Source organism: Notechis scutatus, chromosome 2 (assembly GCF_049901735.1).
Source record: "Notechis scutatus isolate UNSWTSFEM ecotype Mainland chromosome 2, rNotScu1.2, whole genome shotgun sequence".
Classification (NCBI taxonomy): Eukaryota; Metazoa; Chordata; class Lepidosauria; order Squamata; family Elapidae; genus Notechis; species Notechis scutatus.
The window spans coordinates 2009539-2027326 of NC_142010.1; the positions used below are offsets into that span (position 1 = coordinate 2009539).

Here is a 17788-nt window from a genome sequence, read left to right on the forward strand (position 1 = left end):
TTAGAGTGTATCTTTCTGCTGCTGTAGGAGCATGAAAACTGCATCAGAAATCAATTATTTCATTTTCAAGGAATAATATCATGTTTCTGCCCATGGGGTATTCATATGACACAACATTAGTTAAAATATCCAACAACCTTTTTAAAGGCTGAAGATGAATGTGATTATCAGCTCTCAAAACTTGTCCTCTTTCCCAAAACCAAGCAAGAAAGTAACACCTCAATAGATTATTTTAATGCTTGCATCATTGTACAAAATTCGACGATAGTGCTCAATCTTTGAAATGTTTGTGGATGCCTTCAAGATGTGTAATGTTTTTTCTTGCTTCTTGATCAAATACCCAAAAAAGCAATAGAGAATTTTGATTGTACCCTTGTTGTTTTTGAAGCCACCGACTGTACCTTCTTGCCCAGAGAATGTTCCTTCCATACACAGAGAACAGTCGTAGCAGCAAACTGGGGCTCCCTCTCTCACAAGCTTGGCATAACCTGGGGAGCAACTTTCTGTACATCTTGAATAAGGCACCGTCTAAACATAAACCAAAAGATTTATCAGGGCAATATATAAATTAGAGGCAATATATAAAGAGACGTGGTGGGTCAGTGGCTAAGACGCTGAGCTTGTCGATCAGAAAGGTTGGCCGTTGGGCAGTTTGAATCTCTAGCACCATGTAATGGAGTGAGCTCCCATTACATGTCCCAGCTTCTGCCAACCAAGCAGTTCGAAAGAACGCAAAAATGCAAATGGAAAAATAAGGACCACTTTGGTGGGAAGGTGGCAGCATTCTTTGCACCTTCAGCATTTATTCATGCCAGCCACATGGCCACAGAGACGTCTTCTGACAGTGCTGGCTCTTCAGCTTTGAAATGGAGATGAGCACTTCCTCCTAGATCCAGAAATGACTAGCACGTATGTGCAAGAGGAACTTTTAGTTTTCAACATAAACCACAAGATTAGTATGAATTATAAAAGTTTACTGAAATCAACTGGCTTCCAAAAGTCAGGAGCACATTGAGAAAAATCTGTCAAGAAGTAGTGGCATGACCTTTAATTACTCTACTTGCAAGGGTCAAATGAAGAGTCATTCTCTTTCCTCTATCAATCTCCATTATACATTCCAAAACAGATTCGTTGCCTTATTCTTCTTTCCAAAGGAAAGAAGTTCCATTGCAAAAGGTGTTTCTCCTTAGAGCATGTATGAGAATGCCATAACTTGTATATATTCTTTCTCCATCTTAGCTTTCTCAGGAAACCTCCAAAATCTAGCTTTCTCTAGAGTCCCTATCTTTCTCTCCTACAACTGATCATTGTATCATCATATGTAAATAGCGTTTTTAGCTGCCCTCATTTCCCTCACCACATTCTTAATGATATCTTCCTCTTATGCAATTCAGAGGGCTAAACCCTTCCTATTCTGGATTTTCTCCCCAAGAAGCTTTTACAAAAGACAACTCATCATTTCACTGACAACTGATTTTGAATCATCAGAATATTACTAAAGCTGGGAATGTTGGTATGACTGGAAAGAACAAAGATAGGAAATATATTAGTAAATAATGTTAACTGTAAAGGAGATAGTAATTACATACTCGCAATAAGATGTTCTGACTGAATGGTGGCATATGGAAGGGTTTATATTCCTTGCAGTCATCTGTCTGTTAACAGTCTTTTTGAAAGTTGCTTAGGCCCCTTGGAATTTATCTGTGCCCTCAGGGTCACGTGAATAGTGCAAATGGGTGTGGAACCTTCCTGCAATTGCTGAATCTATATCCTGTTGACAACACAGTCTTTTCAGCAGTTCCAAATCCTTCCATCCTCCACCATTCAGTCAGAACAAAAGAAACTTCTTGGATGAGAAGTGAAACATCTTCAAGGGAAAACAAAATCCAGGTGCTTTCTGAAAAAACACCTTTGGCACAACCATGACCTGGATGACTGATACAGACATTCTGGGGTTTCTCTTACTGAAAACAAATTAATTTCATGTACTTTAAATTATGGCAACATATTCCAGTTTAATAATGTAGATTGCAAATTCTGCAATACAATGCATCAGGTTCCAGTGTGTGACAGATTATTGTAAGACCTCTAAAGTAAAGTATATCTAATACATTAATGAGGATTTAAGTTCTCTTAGTTGGAAGTTATCTCAATTGGCCTCAATAAGAATTATGTCTGAGCATAAAATTTACACATATGGAGATAAATAGAAGAGCACAATCCAAGCAGCCTCAACTACTTTGTTGAATAAAGTTGGCCATTGGATGGCACTTTGATTGACAGAAATCTTGACTTCTGAAGAGGATTGGCTTTCTACCCTCCCAATTTTCACCCCCACATCTGATTTGTTCGGAACTGATGTCCAGTGCATGATATCAAAATCACCAACAGGAACTCCATTTTCATCAAAAGAAATCCCATCTCTGGAAATATTTTGATGTTGGAAGTTCCTCAGGAATGTATGGAGCTGCAGAAACATAGAAAGAATATTACAATTTGAGCCTTTATTCAATGTTTTTCTTGCTCTTATTCTGGATTGGAGGTACTATGAATAATTCAACCTCTTCAAATCATCAAATTTGCAGGCAACACTAAGCTAGCAAGAATAGGCAACATCCCAGAAGACAAGCTGAATATCCAAAAAGATCTTTGCAAATTGGGTATGGGCCCCTACCTAACAAAATAAAATTCAGCATAGATAAAAGTAAGGATTTCCACTGAGGCAAGAAAAACCAAAAGTACACGTTACAGACTATGTGAAACTTGGCTTAATGCCAGTAATTGTGAGAAGGATCTTGGAGTCCTAGTGGACAATCACTTAAATATGAACCAACAATGTGTGGCAGCAGATAAAAATACCAATGCAATCCTAGGCTGCATTAACAGAGGGATAGGATCAAGATCACAAGAGGTTCTAATATTTCTTTACAAAGCCTTAGTAAGACCACGTTTAGAATACTGCATCCAGTTCTGCTCATCAACACAATATAAAAAAGGTACTGAAACTCTGGAAAGACTGCAGAGATGAGCAACAAGAAATGATTAGAGGGCTGGAGGATAAAACATACCACAAAAAGTTACAGGAATTTGGTATGTCTAATCTAAGGAAAAGAAGGAGTGGGGAGACATGATATCACTTTTCTAACATTTGAGGAAGGGGAGGGTCAAAACATTTCCCAAAGTACCAATAGGCGAGAAAAGAAACAATGGTTGGAGAGAAGCAAGCTACAACTAAGAGGAATTTCTGAGCAGTGAGAGCAATCAACCAATGGAATAGCTTGCCTTCAAAAGTTGTGAGTGCTCCATCACTGGAGGCTTTCACAAAGAGACCTGGGCAACCATTACTCTGAAATAGTTTGGTATAGGGTAAGGGTCTTCAAATTTGGCAAGTTTAAGACTTATGGACTTCAACTCCCAGAATTCCTGAGCTAACATGACTGGAGGTGGAATTCTGGAAGTTGAAGTCCACAAATCTTAAAGCTGTCAAGTTTGAAGATCCCTGGTATAGGATGTCATGCTCGATTAGTAGGTTGGACTAGGGAACCTGTGAAGTCCTTTCAAATTCTATTATTCTAAGTTTCATGTTCTGTGTTTTGCAGCTTCACCATCACAGCCCATCTGAGGTAAGACCATTTGCAGATATGGGGAAACTTGTCATGGGAGAAGATGGAGAATACAATTCAGTCCTGGTCAAGATGAAGTTAGCGGAGTTTAACTTTGGGCTAGGAATGTAACAAAAATTGCATAGTGATATTATCTCTTTCAAAGAGTAGCTATGGAAGCGTATCTATTAGTTCAGGAGATGATTGGACAAACCTTTGGTTGTCCCCAGAAAATGCTTTGATTTATACCTTGTTGCTATGTTACAAACTTTTAGGCAGCAAAGTCCAATTTTAATCCAGAACAAACCCAGCTGAACTCCTAAGCTTGGAGACCAGATGACTTTGTGATCACAATAAAAGATTGAGGACTGCTGGACTATTCTGATGTTTGTTTAATTTTGACATTCTGTCAGCACTGAGCTATTTCTGACACAAAAGCATCCCAAACTAGACAGGTTGTTTAACTCTGGAATATTTTTCTCTATCACCTCTCTCTCTCTAACTCACTGTCAGGGTTCCAAGTAATATGCCCGTAGCAAACAGGACTCTGCGGTAAGTAGGTTCCTCAAATATCAGTTTTATTGGACATATCATATAGGCATAGGCTGGTGAAAACTGACTTTAAACATTACCATGGTTTTCACTTAATTAAAAATAAAAGTTTTCCTCCTCTTTCCAAACTATCAGTCACATGGTCTAATCAAGGTGTCATCCAGTTGCCTGGTGACTTCACTCATCCTCTCTCTGGCCAAGCTATCGCTATTCCCACCTCCCTTTCCCTCAGTTCCAGTGTGGCAATACTGAAGCATCAAAATGGCCTCAGTCAGGTGAGCTTCAGGGTTGACACTTACTCTCAAATACCACTAACTGGACAACTGCTCTTTGGAATATCTCACCCTTTTGACATCTAATTTAATATTGAGGAATTGGAAGGGGAGAATCAATGGAACCTCAAAGGAGAAGACTCACCTGCCATGGCTGTACAATCTGGGGTGGTTGATGGTATCCAACTTGCATTCTCCTCTTACTCCATTGTGAGGAAGAGGCAGCACTGAGGACCCGGGCCACAATTTGAATTATTTGGGAAATACTGAAGGAATCCTGAGACAGGATTCTTGCAATCACACCATGGGATGGGAATTCCCAATTCTCTTTTTCTCTGCATTTTTTCCAAACTTTCTTTGATAACAGAGGATTTGAATAGGAACATTGGAATGCTTCATTTCCATGCAATATGACAATAGATGCATAAAATTTAAAGTTATAATACTGAGTCCTTCTCTTTGTCTGGATGAGGTAGGAAAACAAAGCATGTTTATTTTGGAGATCAACCCAGAGGTCAAAAATACTTACACTTGAAGCAGTCAAAGTTGTTGCAATCCACACCCTTCCCATAATGGATGTATTAGTCATATCAATTATTTGTATTGCTGCTGCTAATATTGCCGAGGCCTGAAAATCCAGTTGGCATACTATAATTTTTATTTGACTCTTGAGAAGAGAAGAGAACATTTTCCTTTTTTCTTGCATTAGAGTTTCTCCAGCACTTGTCTGCATATCTGCTTCTGGGACAGTTCCTGAGAGGACAATGCAAATCCCATTTTTTAAGGCAAGAACTTCCAAGCGTCTTTTGAATTTTTCTCCTCTTTCATTGTCCTGAGAAAGGAGGCCGATCCACGTCCATTGGAACTGCAGGAGAAGCTGGACAATTGCTGAGTAATGAGGTTCTTGGTTTGGGGTCATCCGATATGAAAAAGTGAAACGATGATTTTGCTTAGCCATCTGGTTGATGACACTGTAGTTGATCTAAGATGAAAGAGAAGGTAGTGGCAGTTTTTGCCAGTTTTAACTATGAAAGTCAGATGGTAAATCTAAGGGCCTTCCCCCACTACTGAGAGATGTTTCACATGGTAACTGCATGAATTTTGCAAGTTTCCTTGATGTTCTGTCCTGTTGTTTTGTATGCTCACTTTGAAACCAGATGTCAACTCGTAAAGCATTCCTGGCTTGCTCTCGAGTTGCCATAAGAAGGAGTGGGGGAAGATCTGATGGAGCAGTTTTTGTTGCTATGATCAGAAGGACATTCCATGCATACCTTTCTCCATGTTGTGCCTCAAGTTACCAAGCCCAGCCAGAGAGACGTGGCGTGAATTCCACAGCCCGGCAAAAGTTCTTAGTTGGAGAATGTGATTTATGACACACCTTGGGAGGAGGGGGGAAACAGGGTAATAGGTGAACAGTAAATTACATGGGCAGAGCCGACTGCACTTGGGAAAAGTGCCAACATGTGGCTCCTAATAAATAGTTGGATTTCTTTTGAAACTTGGCTCGAGGCTCATGAATTAATTAGAGCATTCGTTGGAACCCTGACACCAGGGAGCTCTGAATTATCTGTGGGTAATGTTTATTGGTGGTCCTCATAGAGCACACCCTTCTGGTCATGTTATAACTCAGTGGGCCACCCATCCACTCAGTCAATTAGTCACTCAGAATAGAGCTGGAAAATTTTCTAGTCAAAACACCTGCTCAAGCAGGAGATCCTACTCCAGGGGTACCGAACTGAAGGGCTGGGGGAATGCATCTGGCCTGTAGGGTGCTTAGATCTGGCCTGTGGGAATGCCCTGGAAATAGCAAAGGTGCCCCTGCCAGCCAAAAATGGAGTTAGAGAGGGCTGTGCATGGCTCTCCCGAGCTTCATTTTCACTGGCAGAGAGTTGCAGGAGGCCATCCGAACCAAAAATGGAGCTCGGGAGCCCGTTTTCGCAGGCAGAGGATTCAGGCCACCACAGGTGCCCCCTGACACAAGTGATGTCATGCTGGCCACACCCATCTTGGTAACGCCTCCACTCAAGGTCAAACACAGCCCTGATGTGGGCCTCAATGAACTCGAGTGATACCCCTACCCTAGTCCAACCGCCTGCTCAAACAGGAGACCCAATACCATTTCAAACAAATGACTGTCCAGTCTCTTCTTTAAAAATCCCAGTGATGAAGCACCCAAAATGTCTGAAGGCAAAGCTGTTCCAGTGGTTAATTGTCCTCACTGTCAGGAAGCTTCTCCTTAATTCCATGTTGTTTCCCTCCTTGATTAGTTTCCATCCATTGTTTCTTGTCCTGCCTTCTGGTGCTTTGGAAAATAGATTGACCTCCTCCTCTTTGGGGCAGCCTCTCAAATACTGGAATACTGATATACACTCATGGAATATCTTTTTAAAATGACAAACATATTAATTTCTCATAGATTATTACTGCTTATTTGATTGCTTTATATGTTGGGCTTGAAATATTGCTTGTTATATCTCCACCTAGCAAGTGGTATATAATATTGGTATATTATTTCATTGTCTACATATAGTTGATTTCAAATATTTCTGTATAAACACTTTAATTGCCTGAATTTATTTCAGACATTTGAAATGCAGAAGTCAGTTTAATAACCTCACTTTAAAAACAAACCCCAAGACAACTGGCATTGTGCCAAGCCCCTGTTCAAAATAAGAATGAATATTATGACATATTTTATTCTGTCTTTTACACTAGAGAAAGTATGTACAAGCTGCTTTATTGAGGAGCCTTCTAGCTATCTTGACCTATTCATTTTTCTTCTTCATTTTTTTTTCTTTTGAATTTTTTACTTCAGTCTCAAGTTTACAAAAATGAGGAATTCCTCACTGTGAGAGTTATTAGGAGTTGGAACAGCCTGTCTCCTGGAGCTCCATTGCTGGATATTTTCAAGGAAAAATTGGACAGCAATTTGTCTGTCGTGGTCTGACCATTCCTCCTCTATGGAAGGAGTTGGACTTTTTATTCTATGATTCTGTGGGAAAAAAATATGTTTTGTATTGGTCACTACATTTTCAAAATGTTTAAAAGTCACTGATCCAACGCTCATACGTTCTATGACAAAGTCTTGCTTTTCAAAAGTCATCATTTTCAAAATTCCCAATGGTCACACCCAGGCCTTTTCTACTACCAGAGGCCTGTTGGCCACATGGCCTGAAGCCAAAGTCTTTTACCCAGAAGCTGTCAAAAATGTTTTCCTTAGATTTCACATTCTTATAGCTTCGCCATCATCTGAATAAAACACTTCAGCTTCTCTTCCAGTGGGCCACCCTCTTCTGGAGCTCTGCAGATCTTCAAAAAAAAAAAAAGCAATCCATGGGAAATGGGATGTAGGAAGGAAGTGGAGCAGGAGGCTAACAAAGCAAAGGAGTCCCAGGGCAGGATGTGAAGGCGAAAAGAACAATGAGGTTCCCAAGGGATTATAAGTGAGTTTAAGGTATCAGGGGAGACTTTGGGTGGCCTCTTTCAACACTAGGCTCTGGCCTTCCGCACTCTGAGATACCTCATGTGCATTTAACGACCTGTGCATTTCATTAGCAAATGCATTGGGCAAATCAGGCAGGGATCACGTTTATTTAATGTGATTCAATTAATCGGATCCTCGAGTAATGAATATACCCACACAGATATATATACAATGCATATGCATATATACAGACACAAACACACACACACACATATATGTGAGGATGCGGTAGCTCAGTGGCTAAAACACTGAGCTTGTTGATCAGAAAGGTCGGCGTTCGAATCCCTAGCACCGCATAATGGAGTGAGCTCACGTTACTTGTCCCAGCTTCTGCCAACCTAGCAGTTCGAAAGCATGTAAAAATGCAAGCAGAAAAATAGGGACCCTTCAAGTGGGAAGCGTTCCGGGTGCCTTTGGACTTTAGTCATACTGTCCACATGACCACGGAGATGTCTTCAGACAGCACTGGCTCTTCAGCTTTGTAATTGAGATGAGCACCGCCACCTAGAGCCATAAATGACTACCACTTTTTTACGAGAGGAACCTTTACCTTTACCTTATATACATATGTAAGTATATAAACTCACTCACACACACACATACACACTTTATGAATTAAAAATTCTTTCAGCTCTTCTAATATTTAATCTCTGACTTTCAATTTATTTGGAGAAATGTATACAAGTGCTCCCTTCTAGGCAAATCTGAACAATTTACAACATGGAATTAATTTCATTTGGCTTTATACCTGTGGAATTTTATAGATGCTCAGGACATTGGAAATATGATCAAAGAGTTCAGAATTCATCTCTTCAAGAATAGCCAGCAAGTTCTTTTGTCTTCCACATCTGTAGTTTGGGATATTCTCCTGTCCTGTAGACAGCACATCCAGCATGGCCTCATATGTCATTCTTGCATTGAAAAAGTTCTGATAGATGTTGTAACCCAGGGTGATGTTGGGTAAGAGCCTTGAATTCTGGTTCACTTCATGAACAGCCAACAAGAAGGGAAGAATGTTGTAGAAGGGGTTCTCACTGCAACATAAGAAATTTCATCATCTTCTTTTACTCTATATGAACGATTTATGTGATCAACTTAAAAGCAATTGGGTTGTTTTTGCCAATGACATAAAATTATTCAATTCTACAGATAATTCTGTTGTTGTGTAAAGTGAACACAACTATGTTACTGAATGGTCACCTATTTAGCAACTTCAAATTTCGATTAATATATGTTCTATGTTACATATTGGTAAACGTAATTGGTAAATTTCAAGTATACGCTAAGTGGCATTGATCTAGCAGAGGACCCTCACCTTTCTAAGGACCTAGGTGTATTTATCTTTGGCAATTTATGCTCCACTGTAACAGCGTTGCTAAAAGAGCATTAAGAGTTGTAAACTTAATTTTGCGAAGCTTTTTTTCTGGAAACATTGTATTGCTAATTAGAGTTTACCTGTTTGCAAAGCTAATATATCACTCATATCAATTCACAACAATCCATAAAATGTAATTAAAATCATACCCTTACCCCCAGGCACCAGACTACATATGCTCACAGCTCGCAACACTTATTCCTAGCCCAGTGCTTGGGGGGAAATCTGTATCTTCCCACTCCTCTAGAATGTTAATAAGGGATGCTACCAAGTGTATATTGTGTACGTTTTGATTATATTATATTATTTCTTCCTGTTATACCACCCTGGAGATGACTAACAGCTGAATTCAAGTGCTGGATTAGCGAGAGGTATTACTGATCTGAAGAGGGATATCTCTTCAACTAGACTTTTTTAGACCTAGAGATTTGCTGCAGAATATTCATGGCTTTTAAGTTATTGTCCTATATTCTACAGTAACTCCAGTTAATGTGATACCTCTGTTACTAAACATTAACTTATCACCTAAAGTCTCTCCCCTCCTTGAATTTGGTTTTTAAAAGGTATCCCTTTTATTTAAACCGAAAAGAACAGGGAAGCCACAAAAGTGTTAAAGTGTAGAAAGAAAGAAGGGGCAAGGTGGTAGGAAATATAGAGTAAATGTAAGGAAGGGGAAGAAACAGTGGGGAGAAAACACAAGAGATCTCACTCTGATCTAAGGTATTCATTCAATCACTTTATTGGCAGTTACTATTTAATTATTGTTAATAAATACTCATCTCAAACGATCTAAGCCCCAGAGCTCACTTTAACAACATTGCCAAAAAGGCATTAAGAGTTGTTAACCTTATTTTGTGAAGCTTCTTCTCTGGTAACATAGAATTGCTAACTAGGGCATACAAAACCTTTCCCAGACTAATTCTTGAATACAGCTGGTCTGCCTGGAACCCACACTGTATATCGGACATGAACACAAATGAGTGGGTTCAGAGAAGTGTACTCCACTCCTCCACTCACAGTAGAATTCCCTATGCCTCCAGGCTTGAAATTTTGGGCTTGGACAATCTGGAACTCTGCTGCTTGCAGTCCGATCTAAGCATAATACACAAAATGGTCTGCTACAATGTCTTGCCTATCAACAACTTCTTCAGCTCCAACCACAAAAACACACGGGCAACCAATTCAAACTCAAGGTAAACTGCTTCAAAGTCGATTGCACAAAATACAACTTCAGTGACAGAGTGGTCAACGTCTGGAATGTCCCACCCGACTCCATTGCTACAGCCTCAATTGATCACAAATTCAATCTAAAACTGTCTAACGTGGACCTCACACCATTCCTTAGAGTCCTTAAAGGGGGCGTGCATAAGTGCACCAGCGAGCTTTCCACCCCTGACTTACTGTCCCCATTTATCTGTATTTACTTCCTTTGTTCATGTTTATGTTTATACCTTACTTGTTATCTTGTAGATGTTTGACAAACAAATAATATAAATAATAAATAAATACAATAAATATGAATAAAAATGTTACTGACTCCACAGTCCCAAGATAATCAATTTGAAAGCAGGCAGAACTCATCCAGGAAAGATTCATCATGGGACAGTGTTGGCAATGCCTGGTGTTTCCCAGGGTTGAGGCTGACACTTGTGAAAGAACATAAAAGGAACTTTGCAAACTCAGGTTTTACAAAGTCATTGTTCCCCAGGAGCCTTTCCTCTAAAACAAGGGTCTTCAAACTTGGCAAGTTTAAGATTTGTGGACTTCAGCTCCCAGAATTCCTGAGCTAACATGACTGGAGGAGGAATTCTGTTAGTTGAAGTCCACAAGTCTTAAAGCTGTCAAGTTTGAAGACCCCTGCTCTAAAGCAAATTGGGATGAGCAATAATGACTTGCCTTTCTCAAGGTGAGGAATAGGAGAAATGAAATCAATCCTAGAAAATAACATTGGAGCAGGTAAAATCAATCACCAGAATCCTGGACGTGCTGACAGTTAAATTTTTAATTGGTGGGTTGGAGGCTTTGAGAAGGAAAATTGGTACAATAGAGCTGGGATTCCAGACATTATTCCAGTAATCCAATAGTCTCCTGGTTTTTAGTAATGGAACCATTCCTTTTCTTCTATTATCACCTTAAATGGACATTTCATCAGCATACTGGCACAGGGAATTTGAGACAGAAGCTGAAGCAGAAAAAGCTGTACATGCAGCAGCAGCAACATTTGACATATCCTGCAAGAGATCCTTCCTACAGTTTTTTCTTCAGCACAGAGCTAAATCTCAGAGATCACAGAAGACCACAATTACAATGAGGAAGATCCAGTTTGCCCACAGATTTGGAAGTTTTACCTTTAAACTATTAGACTGCTATAGTATTTGCCCAGCTTTACCCCAACCTCTGCCTTCATCACTGAAAGAGGCTGTTACAAATCAGATTATCAGGTGCTGTCTATCCCATTGGTTGTCACATTGATTGGCAATTAATTGTTGTGGTGGAAATCCCAAAGGAGAATAAATAATCATGGTTTTAAAAATGAGAAGGGGAATTGGGAACGAACATTGCCACAAAAGTGGGCAGTTGGAGAAAAGAGTTCTGTTTGACTCAGGAGAATAATCCTACTTTGAGAATCAAGAAAGGAACAATCTGTAATCTGCAACTCTTGCATTGCAAAAACATATGGACTACACAACTCAACCAGGGCAAAGCAATAGACGCAATCTACATAGACTTCTGTAAAGCCTTTGATTCAGTGGTACACCACAAACTACTCCTAAAACTAAAATCTTATAGTATCTCTGGATACTTGCATAACTGGATAGACGCATTCCTGTCAAACAGACAACAAATGGTCAAAATTGGGAGCATCCTATCAAATTCTGTACCTGTCAACAGTGGTGCCTCCGAAGGCAGTTTTCTTCATACTCTACATAAATGACCTCTGTGATCATATTAAGAGCAACTGCAGTCTCTTCGCTGATGATGTAAAGCTATTCAATACCACAGACAATGCTGCTACCCTTCAAAAAGACCTCGACTATGTATCAGAATGGTCAAACAAATGGCAACTTAAAATCTCAACAAATAAATGCTCTGTCTTACATATTGGCAAAAAAAAATCAGAAAATAAAATACAGGCTGAATAGTCAAGACCTTGTTGATCATCCAAACTCTGTCAAGGATCCTGGAGTATTCATTTCTAATGATTTAAGTGCTAGAGCCCACTGTAACTACATAGCCAAAAAGGCATTAAGAGTTGTTAACCTAATATTACGTAGCTTTTTCTCTGGTAATATTATACTACTAACTAGAGCATACAAAACATTTGCTAGACTAATACTTGAATACAACTCATCAGTCTGGAACCCACATTACGTACCTGATATTAACACAGTTGAGAAAGTCCAGAAATATTGCACAAGAAGAGTTCTCCACTCCTCTACTCGTTGCAGAATACCTTATGCCCCCAGACTTGAAATTCTAGATCTATAAAACCTAGAACTATGCCACATTCTGTCCGATCTAAGTATAAGATGTGTGATGTTTTTTCTTGTTTCTTGATCAAATACCCCCAAAAAGCAATAGAGAAGTTTTGATTGTATCCTTGTTGTTTTGAAGCCACCGAGAAGCCACAGAGAACAGTTGTAGCAGCAAACTTGGGCTCCCTCTCTCAAAAGCTTGGCATAACCCGGGGAGCAACTTTCTGTACATCTTGAATAAGGCACTGTCTGAACATAAACCAAAAGATTAATCAGGGCAATATATGAATTAGAGGCAATATATAAAGGGACGTGGTGGATCAGTGGTTAAGACATTGAACTTGTCTATCAGAAAGGTCGGCAATTTGGCAGTTTGAATCCCTAGCACCACGTAATGGAGTGAGCTCCCATTACGTGTCCCAGCTTCTGCCAACCAAGCAGTTCGAAAGCATCTAAAAATGCAAGTAGAAAAATAGGGAACATTTTGGTGAGAAGGTAACAGGTGCTCCCAATGTTTAGTCATGCTGGCCACATGACGACAGAGAAGTCTTTGGACAGTGCAGGCTCTTCGGCTTTGCAATGGAGATGAGCACCATGCCATAGAGCTGGAAATGACTAGCACGCATGTGCAAGGGAAACCTTTACCTTTAAACATGAAAGATTAATATGAATTAGAAGGTTTTACTGAAATCAGCTGGCTTACAGAAGCTCAGGAGCACATTGAACAAAATCAGTCAAGAAATAATGGCATAAACTTTAATTACTCTACTTGCAAGGGGCAAATGAAGGGTCATTCTCTTTCCTCTTTCAATCTCCATTTTAGATCTCAAAGCAGACTCGTTGCCTTATTCTTCTTTCCAAAGGAAACAAGTTCCATTGCAAAAGGTGTTTCTTGTTGGGGCATGCATGAGAATGCTATAACTTGTATATATTTTTCTCCATCTTAGCTTTCTCAGGAAAATCTAGCTTTGTCTAGAATCCCTATCTTTCTGTCCTACAACTGATCATTGTATCATCATATGTAAATGGATTTTTTTAGCTGCCCTCATTTCCCTTACCACATTCTTGATGATATCTTCCTTTTATGCAATTCTGTGGGCTTAACCATTCCTATTCTTGATTTTCTCCCAAAAAGTGCTTTTTCAAAAGACAACTGATCTTTGTTTTCTCTTGATGACATTTAACTTCTCATTCCAGAAGCTTCTTCAGATCTGACTGAATGGTGTAGTATGGAAGGATTTATATTCCTTGCAGTCATCTGCTCGTTAGCAGTCTTTCTGAAAGTTCTTGGAATTTATGAATTTATGACCTGGATGACTGACAATCTCCATAGACATTCTGGATTTTCTGTTACTGAAAAAAAGATAATGCAGCAGGTTCCAGTGTGTGACAGATTATTGTATGACCTCTAAAGTAAAATGATATCTAATAAATTAATTTAAGTTCTCTTAGTTGGAAGTTATCTCAATTGGTATCTATAAGAATTATTTTTGAGCAGAATATTTACACATATGGAGATAAATAGAGGAGCAAAATCCAACTACTTTGTTAAATAAAGTTGGCCATTGGATGGCACTTTGATTGATAGAAATCTTGACTTCCGAGGAGGATTGGCTTTCTACACTCCCAATTTTCACCCCCGCATTTGATTTGTTCCGAACTGATGTCCAGTGCATGATATCAAAGTCACCAAGAGGAACTCCATTTTCATCAAAATAAATCCCATCTCTGGAAATATTGTGATATTGGAAGTTTTTCGGGGACCTATGAAGCTGCAGGAACATAGAAAAAACTATCAGAATTTGAGCCTTTATTCAATGTTTTTCTTGCTCTTATTCTGGATTGGAGGTACTCTGAATAATTCAACCTCTTCAAATCATCACTACAGTCTGAAGGAGATTTCATGGGAAGCTTCTTTCAGTCATTCTCCAGGAATTTACACCTCTTTGTTCAATATTGATCTCACATTCTTTTTTTTAACACTCATTTTCTTACCTCCATTTTATAACACATACCTATTTTCAATCGAATTCTGCTTAGTACATTCCCTTAAAATACACACTAAATTCTTAAAAGAAACAAGTATATATGTATATATATCTGTGTATATATGTATAACAATAGCAAATGGAATAATTATTCTATTCAAATACAGCTCTGCCATTAATATTAATAACAATCTTTTACATTTCTATTTCTTTTAACAAACATTACCTAATAATATCAGTTGTCTTTCACTTTAATCATCTATATTTCATATTTTATTTATTACTGTCTTTAAATAAAAACCAAACAATAGTTATTAAAAGTAGTCAATAAAGTTATTATTGTTATTCAAGTTCATCTTATCAACTGATAAAAAACTTCCATGTTTCTTTTCAGTTTTTTTTAAACGTTCTTTTTAAATCATTGAGAGCCTTATTCTCTTTACAAACAAATATTCCACTACACATCAATAGAAATTTTTTCTATCACTTTAATCATCTAACATATTATATAACAATGCTATCCCATGCACCTTTGCAGAATCCTCTCCTTAAGTTAAATTTTAACCATTGTCTCTGTGTCTTTTAAATAGGTTTATACCATTAATTCTTATATGTTTTTCTTGTACCTCTATATCTTGTTTCTGTCTTTTATAGCTTCTTTTCCTTTCCCTCTTCCCTCTCTTCTTCTCCCTCCCCTTTTTATTCCCTTTTCTACCTGATTCTCCCTTCTGTGATCCTCCCTTCTGCTTCTTCCTGATATTATGATTACTTTTCAAATTACACTTTTTTTTGGTTGTTTCTTCAGTACTTAAGTTTTTAACTCCCTTTCCCCCCTTTCCCTTTTTTACCACACTTAAAATTGCGTGGTCATTGAAGATGGCTTCTTCGTTGTCCCGCCCTTCTTGTTCTGCCAGCGTTTCTTGTTGTTTTTCATAGTTCAAGATCTCCATTTCTAAAAATTGAAATACGAATCCAAGACATCCTCTTCCATCTTGTGCTTCTTCTTTTTGTTCTTTAAGTCTCATTTTTAACTCTTCAAGGAGTGATGCCATTTTAAAAAAAATTAAACAACCCCCAATTGATTTTATCTTATTTCATTAGGATCCTCCATCCAAAGTTCCAGGAATCATCTAATAATCCAAAACTCTTTCTTGCTTCTTTTCTCACTTTCTCTTTCCAGGGGCTTTGTTCTCTTGTAACAAAGTTTCAGCTACAATGTATCTTTTGCAAGCCTTGTTAAAATTCCACTATCAATTTTTTGTTAAGTTCCAGTGGTCTCCTCCATTTTCCAGATTCCACCCTCTTTTATCCTTTTCCCCTCCACTGCTTTCTTTCTTTTTCTTTAAAGAAAGTTTTTTTAAATTATCCAATAATCTTTATCCCTTTGACACTTTATTTTCAGTAGAAATAGCCTATTAATGTCAAAGTGGATTAGTATCAATTTCTTATTTGAATCTCTTCTTCTTAATGTTCCAAGTCAGTTAAAACTGTTAATGTTATAGGGAAAAAAGCCAATTCCGTTTCCTTTCCCTTTCTCTTTCGCAGCTTAAATTCTTTTTTAGGAATAGTATTAGTCTTTAAAATTCAGGTTCCAGGTACCCTAAATAAATGTTCTCCATTCAATCCATTCAGTCAAACTTTCTCCTTTAAACTTCCTCCTGCACAATCTTGTCCTGCACAATCTTTGAGGTGGCCATTTCTGACCACCGCTGCAACCGCCTTTGGGAAAGGGAGTAATGGCCAGCCGGGGAGGAGAGATGCGGCTCTCCTCAACCCCGCTGATGGCTCCCCCTTCTTCACCACCTCTATGCGAGGGCTTCAGCCCTAAATCCGGGCGGCTCCGGGTGCTCCAGCAGCAAGCACGGATCAAAACCGCGGACGTTCGCGATTTCGGTCTGTTACCAAAGAAGCCCAAACCCGAAGTCCCAATATTGATCTCACATTCTTGAAAACATGGAATAGGTAACACCACCAGGTGGCTTTGTATCTGTCTGACAAATTATATTCAACATGTAATCCTCTGAGGAGGGAAGTAAGCAATGGGGTATCCCAAGCTTCCATTTTAGGCCTGGCACTCTTCAATATCTTCAAAAAAGATCTAGGCGAGGGAATTGAAGGGGAACTCATCAAATTTTCAGGTGACACTAAGCTGGCAAGAATAGGCAACACCCCTGAAGACAAGTTCAAGATCTTGGCAACATGATATTGGCAAACTGAACATGGGCTCCTACCTAACAAAATGAAATTCAGCATAGATAAAAGTAAGGTTTTCCACTGAGGCAAGAAAAACCAATAGTATAGGTTACAGACTATGTGAAACTTAGCTTAATGCCAATAACTGTGAGAAGGGACTTCGAGTCCTAGTGGACAATCACTTAAATATGAGCCAACAATGTGTGGCAGCAGACAAAAATGCCAACGCAACTCTAGGTTTCATTAACAGAGGGATAGAATCAAGGTAACATGAAGTTCTAATATCACTTTACAAAGCTTTAATAAGACCACATTTAGAATACTGCATCCAGTTCTGGTAATCAACACAATATGAAAAAGATATTGGAACTCTGGAAAGACTGCAGAGATGAGTAACAAGAAATTATTAGGGGGATGGAGGCTAAAACATTCCAAGAACAGTTACAGGAATTTGGTATGTCTAGTCTTGAATCAAGTGGGGATATATGAGATATTTCTTTTCTAATATTTGAGGGGGGTCAAAACATTTCCCAAAGTACCAATAGGTGACAAAAGAAACAATGGTTGGAAACTTAAAGAGAGAAGCAACCTATAACTAAGAGGAATTTCTGAGCAGTGAGAGCAATCAACCAATGGAATAGCTTGCCTTCAAAAGTTGTGAGTGCTCCATCACTGGAGGCTTTCAAAAAGAGACCTGGGCAACCATTACTCTGAAATGGTATAGGGCGAGGGTCTTCAAACTTGGCAAGTTTAAGACTTGTGGACTTCAACTCCCAGAATTCCTGAGCTAACATGACTGGAGGAGGAATTCTGGAAGTTGAAGTCCCCTAGTATAGGGTGTCCTGC

General features: G+C 38.9%; 2 protein-coding genes across 2 annotated transcripts in view; one reads left to right on the forward strand and one right to left on the reverse strand.

The window, feature by feature from the left end:
- Positions 1-17788, forward strand: part of LOC113426308 (uncharacterized) — a 532245-nt gene that overhangs the window by 314915 nt on the left and 199542 nt on the right. The gene's annotated exons all lie outside the window — the stretch shown is intronic.
- Positions 1-17788, reverse strand: part of LOC148131621 (vomeronasal type-2 receptor 26-like) — a 29685-nt gene that overhangs the window by 918 nt on the left and 10979 nt on the right. The window contains exons 3-5 of the mRNA XM_087953957.1: positions 14384-14533; positions 2318-2467; positions 402-528 (exon numbers count right to left, since the gene is read on the reverse strand). Coding sequence (XP_087810083.1) covers positions 402-528; positions 2318-2467; positions 14384-14533 — 427 coding nt within the window. The remainder of the gene's footprint in view (positions 1-401; positions 529-2317; positions 2468-14383; positions 14534-17788) is intronic.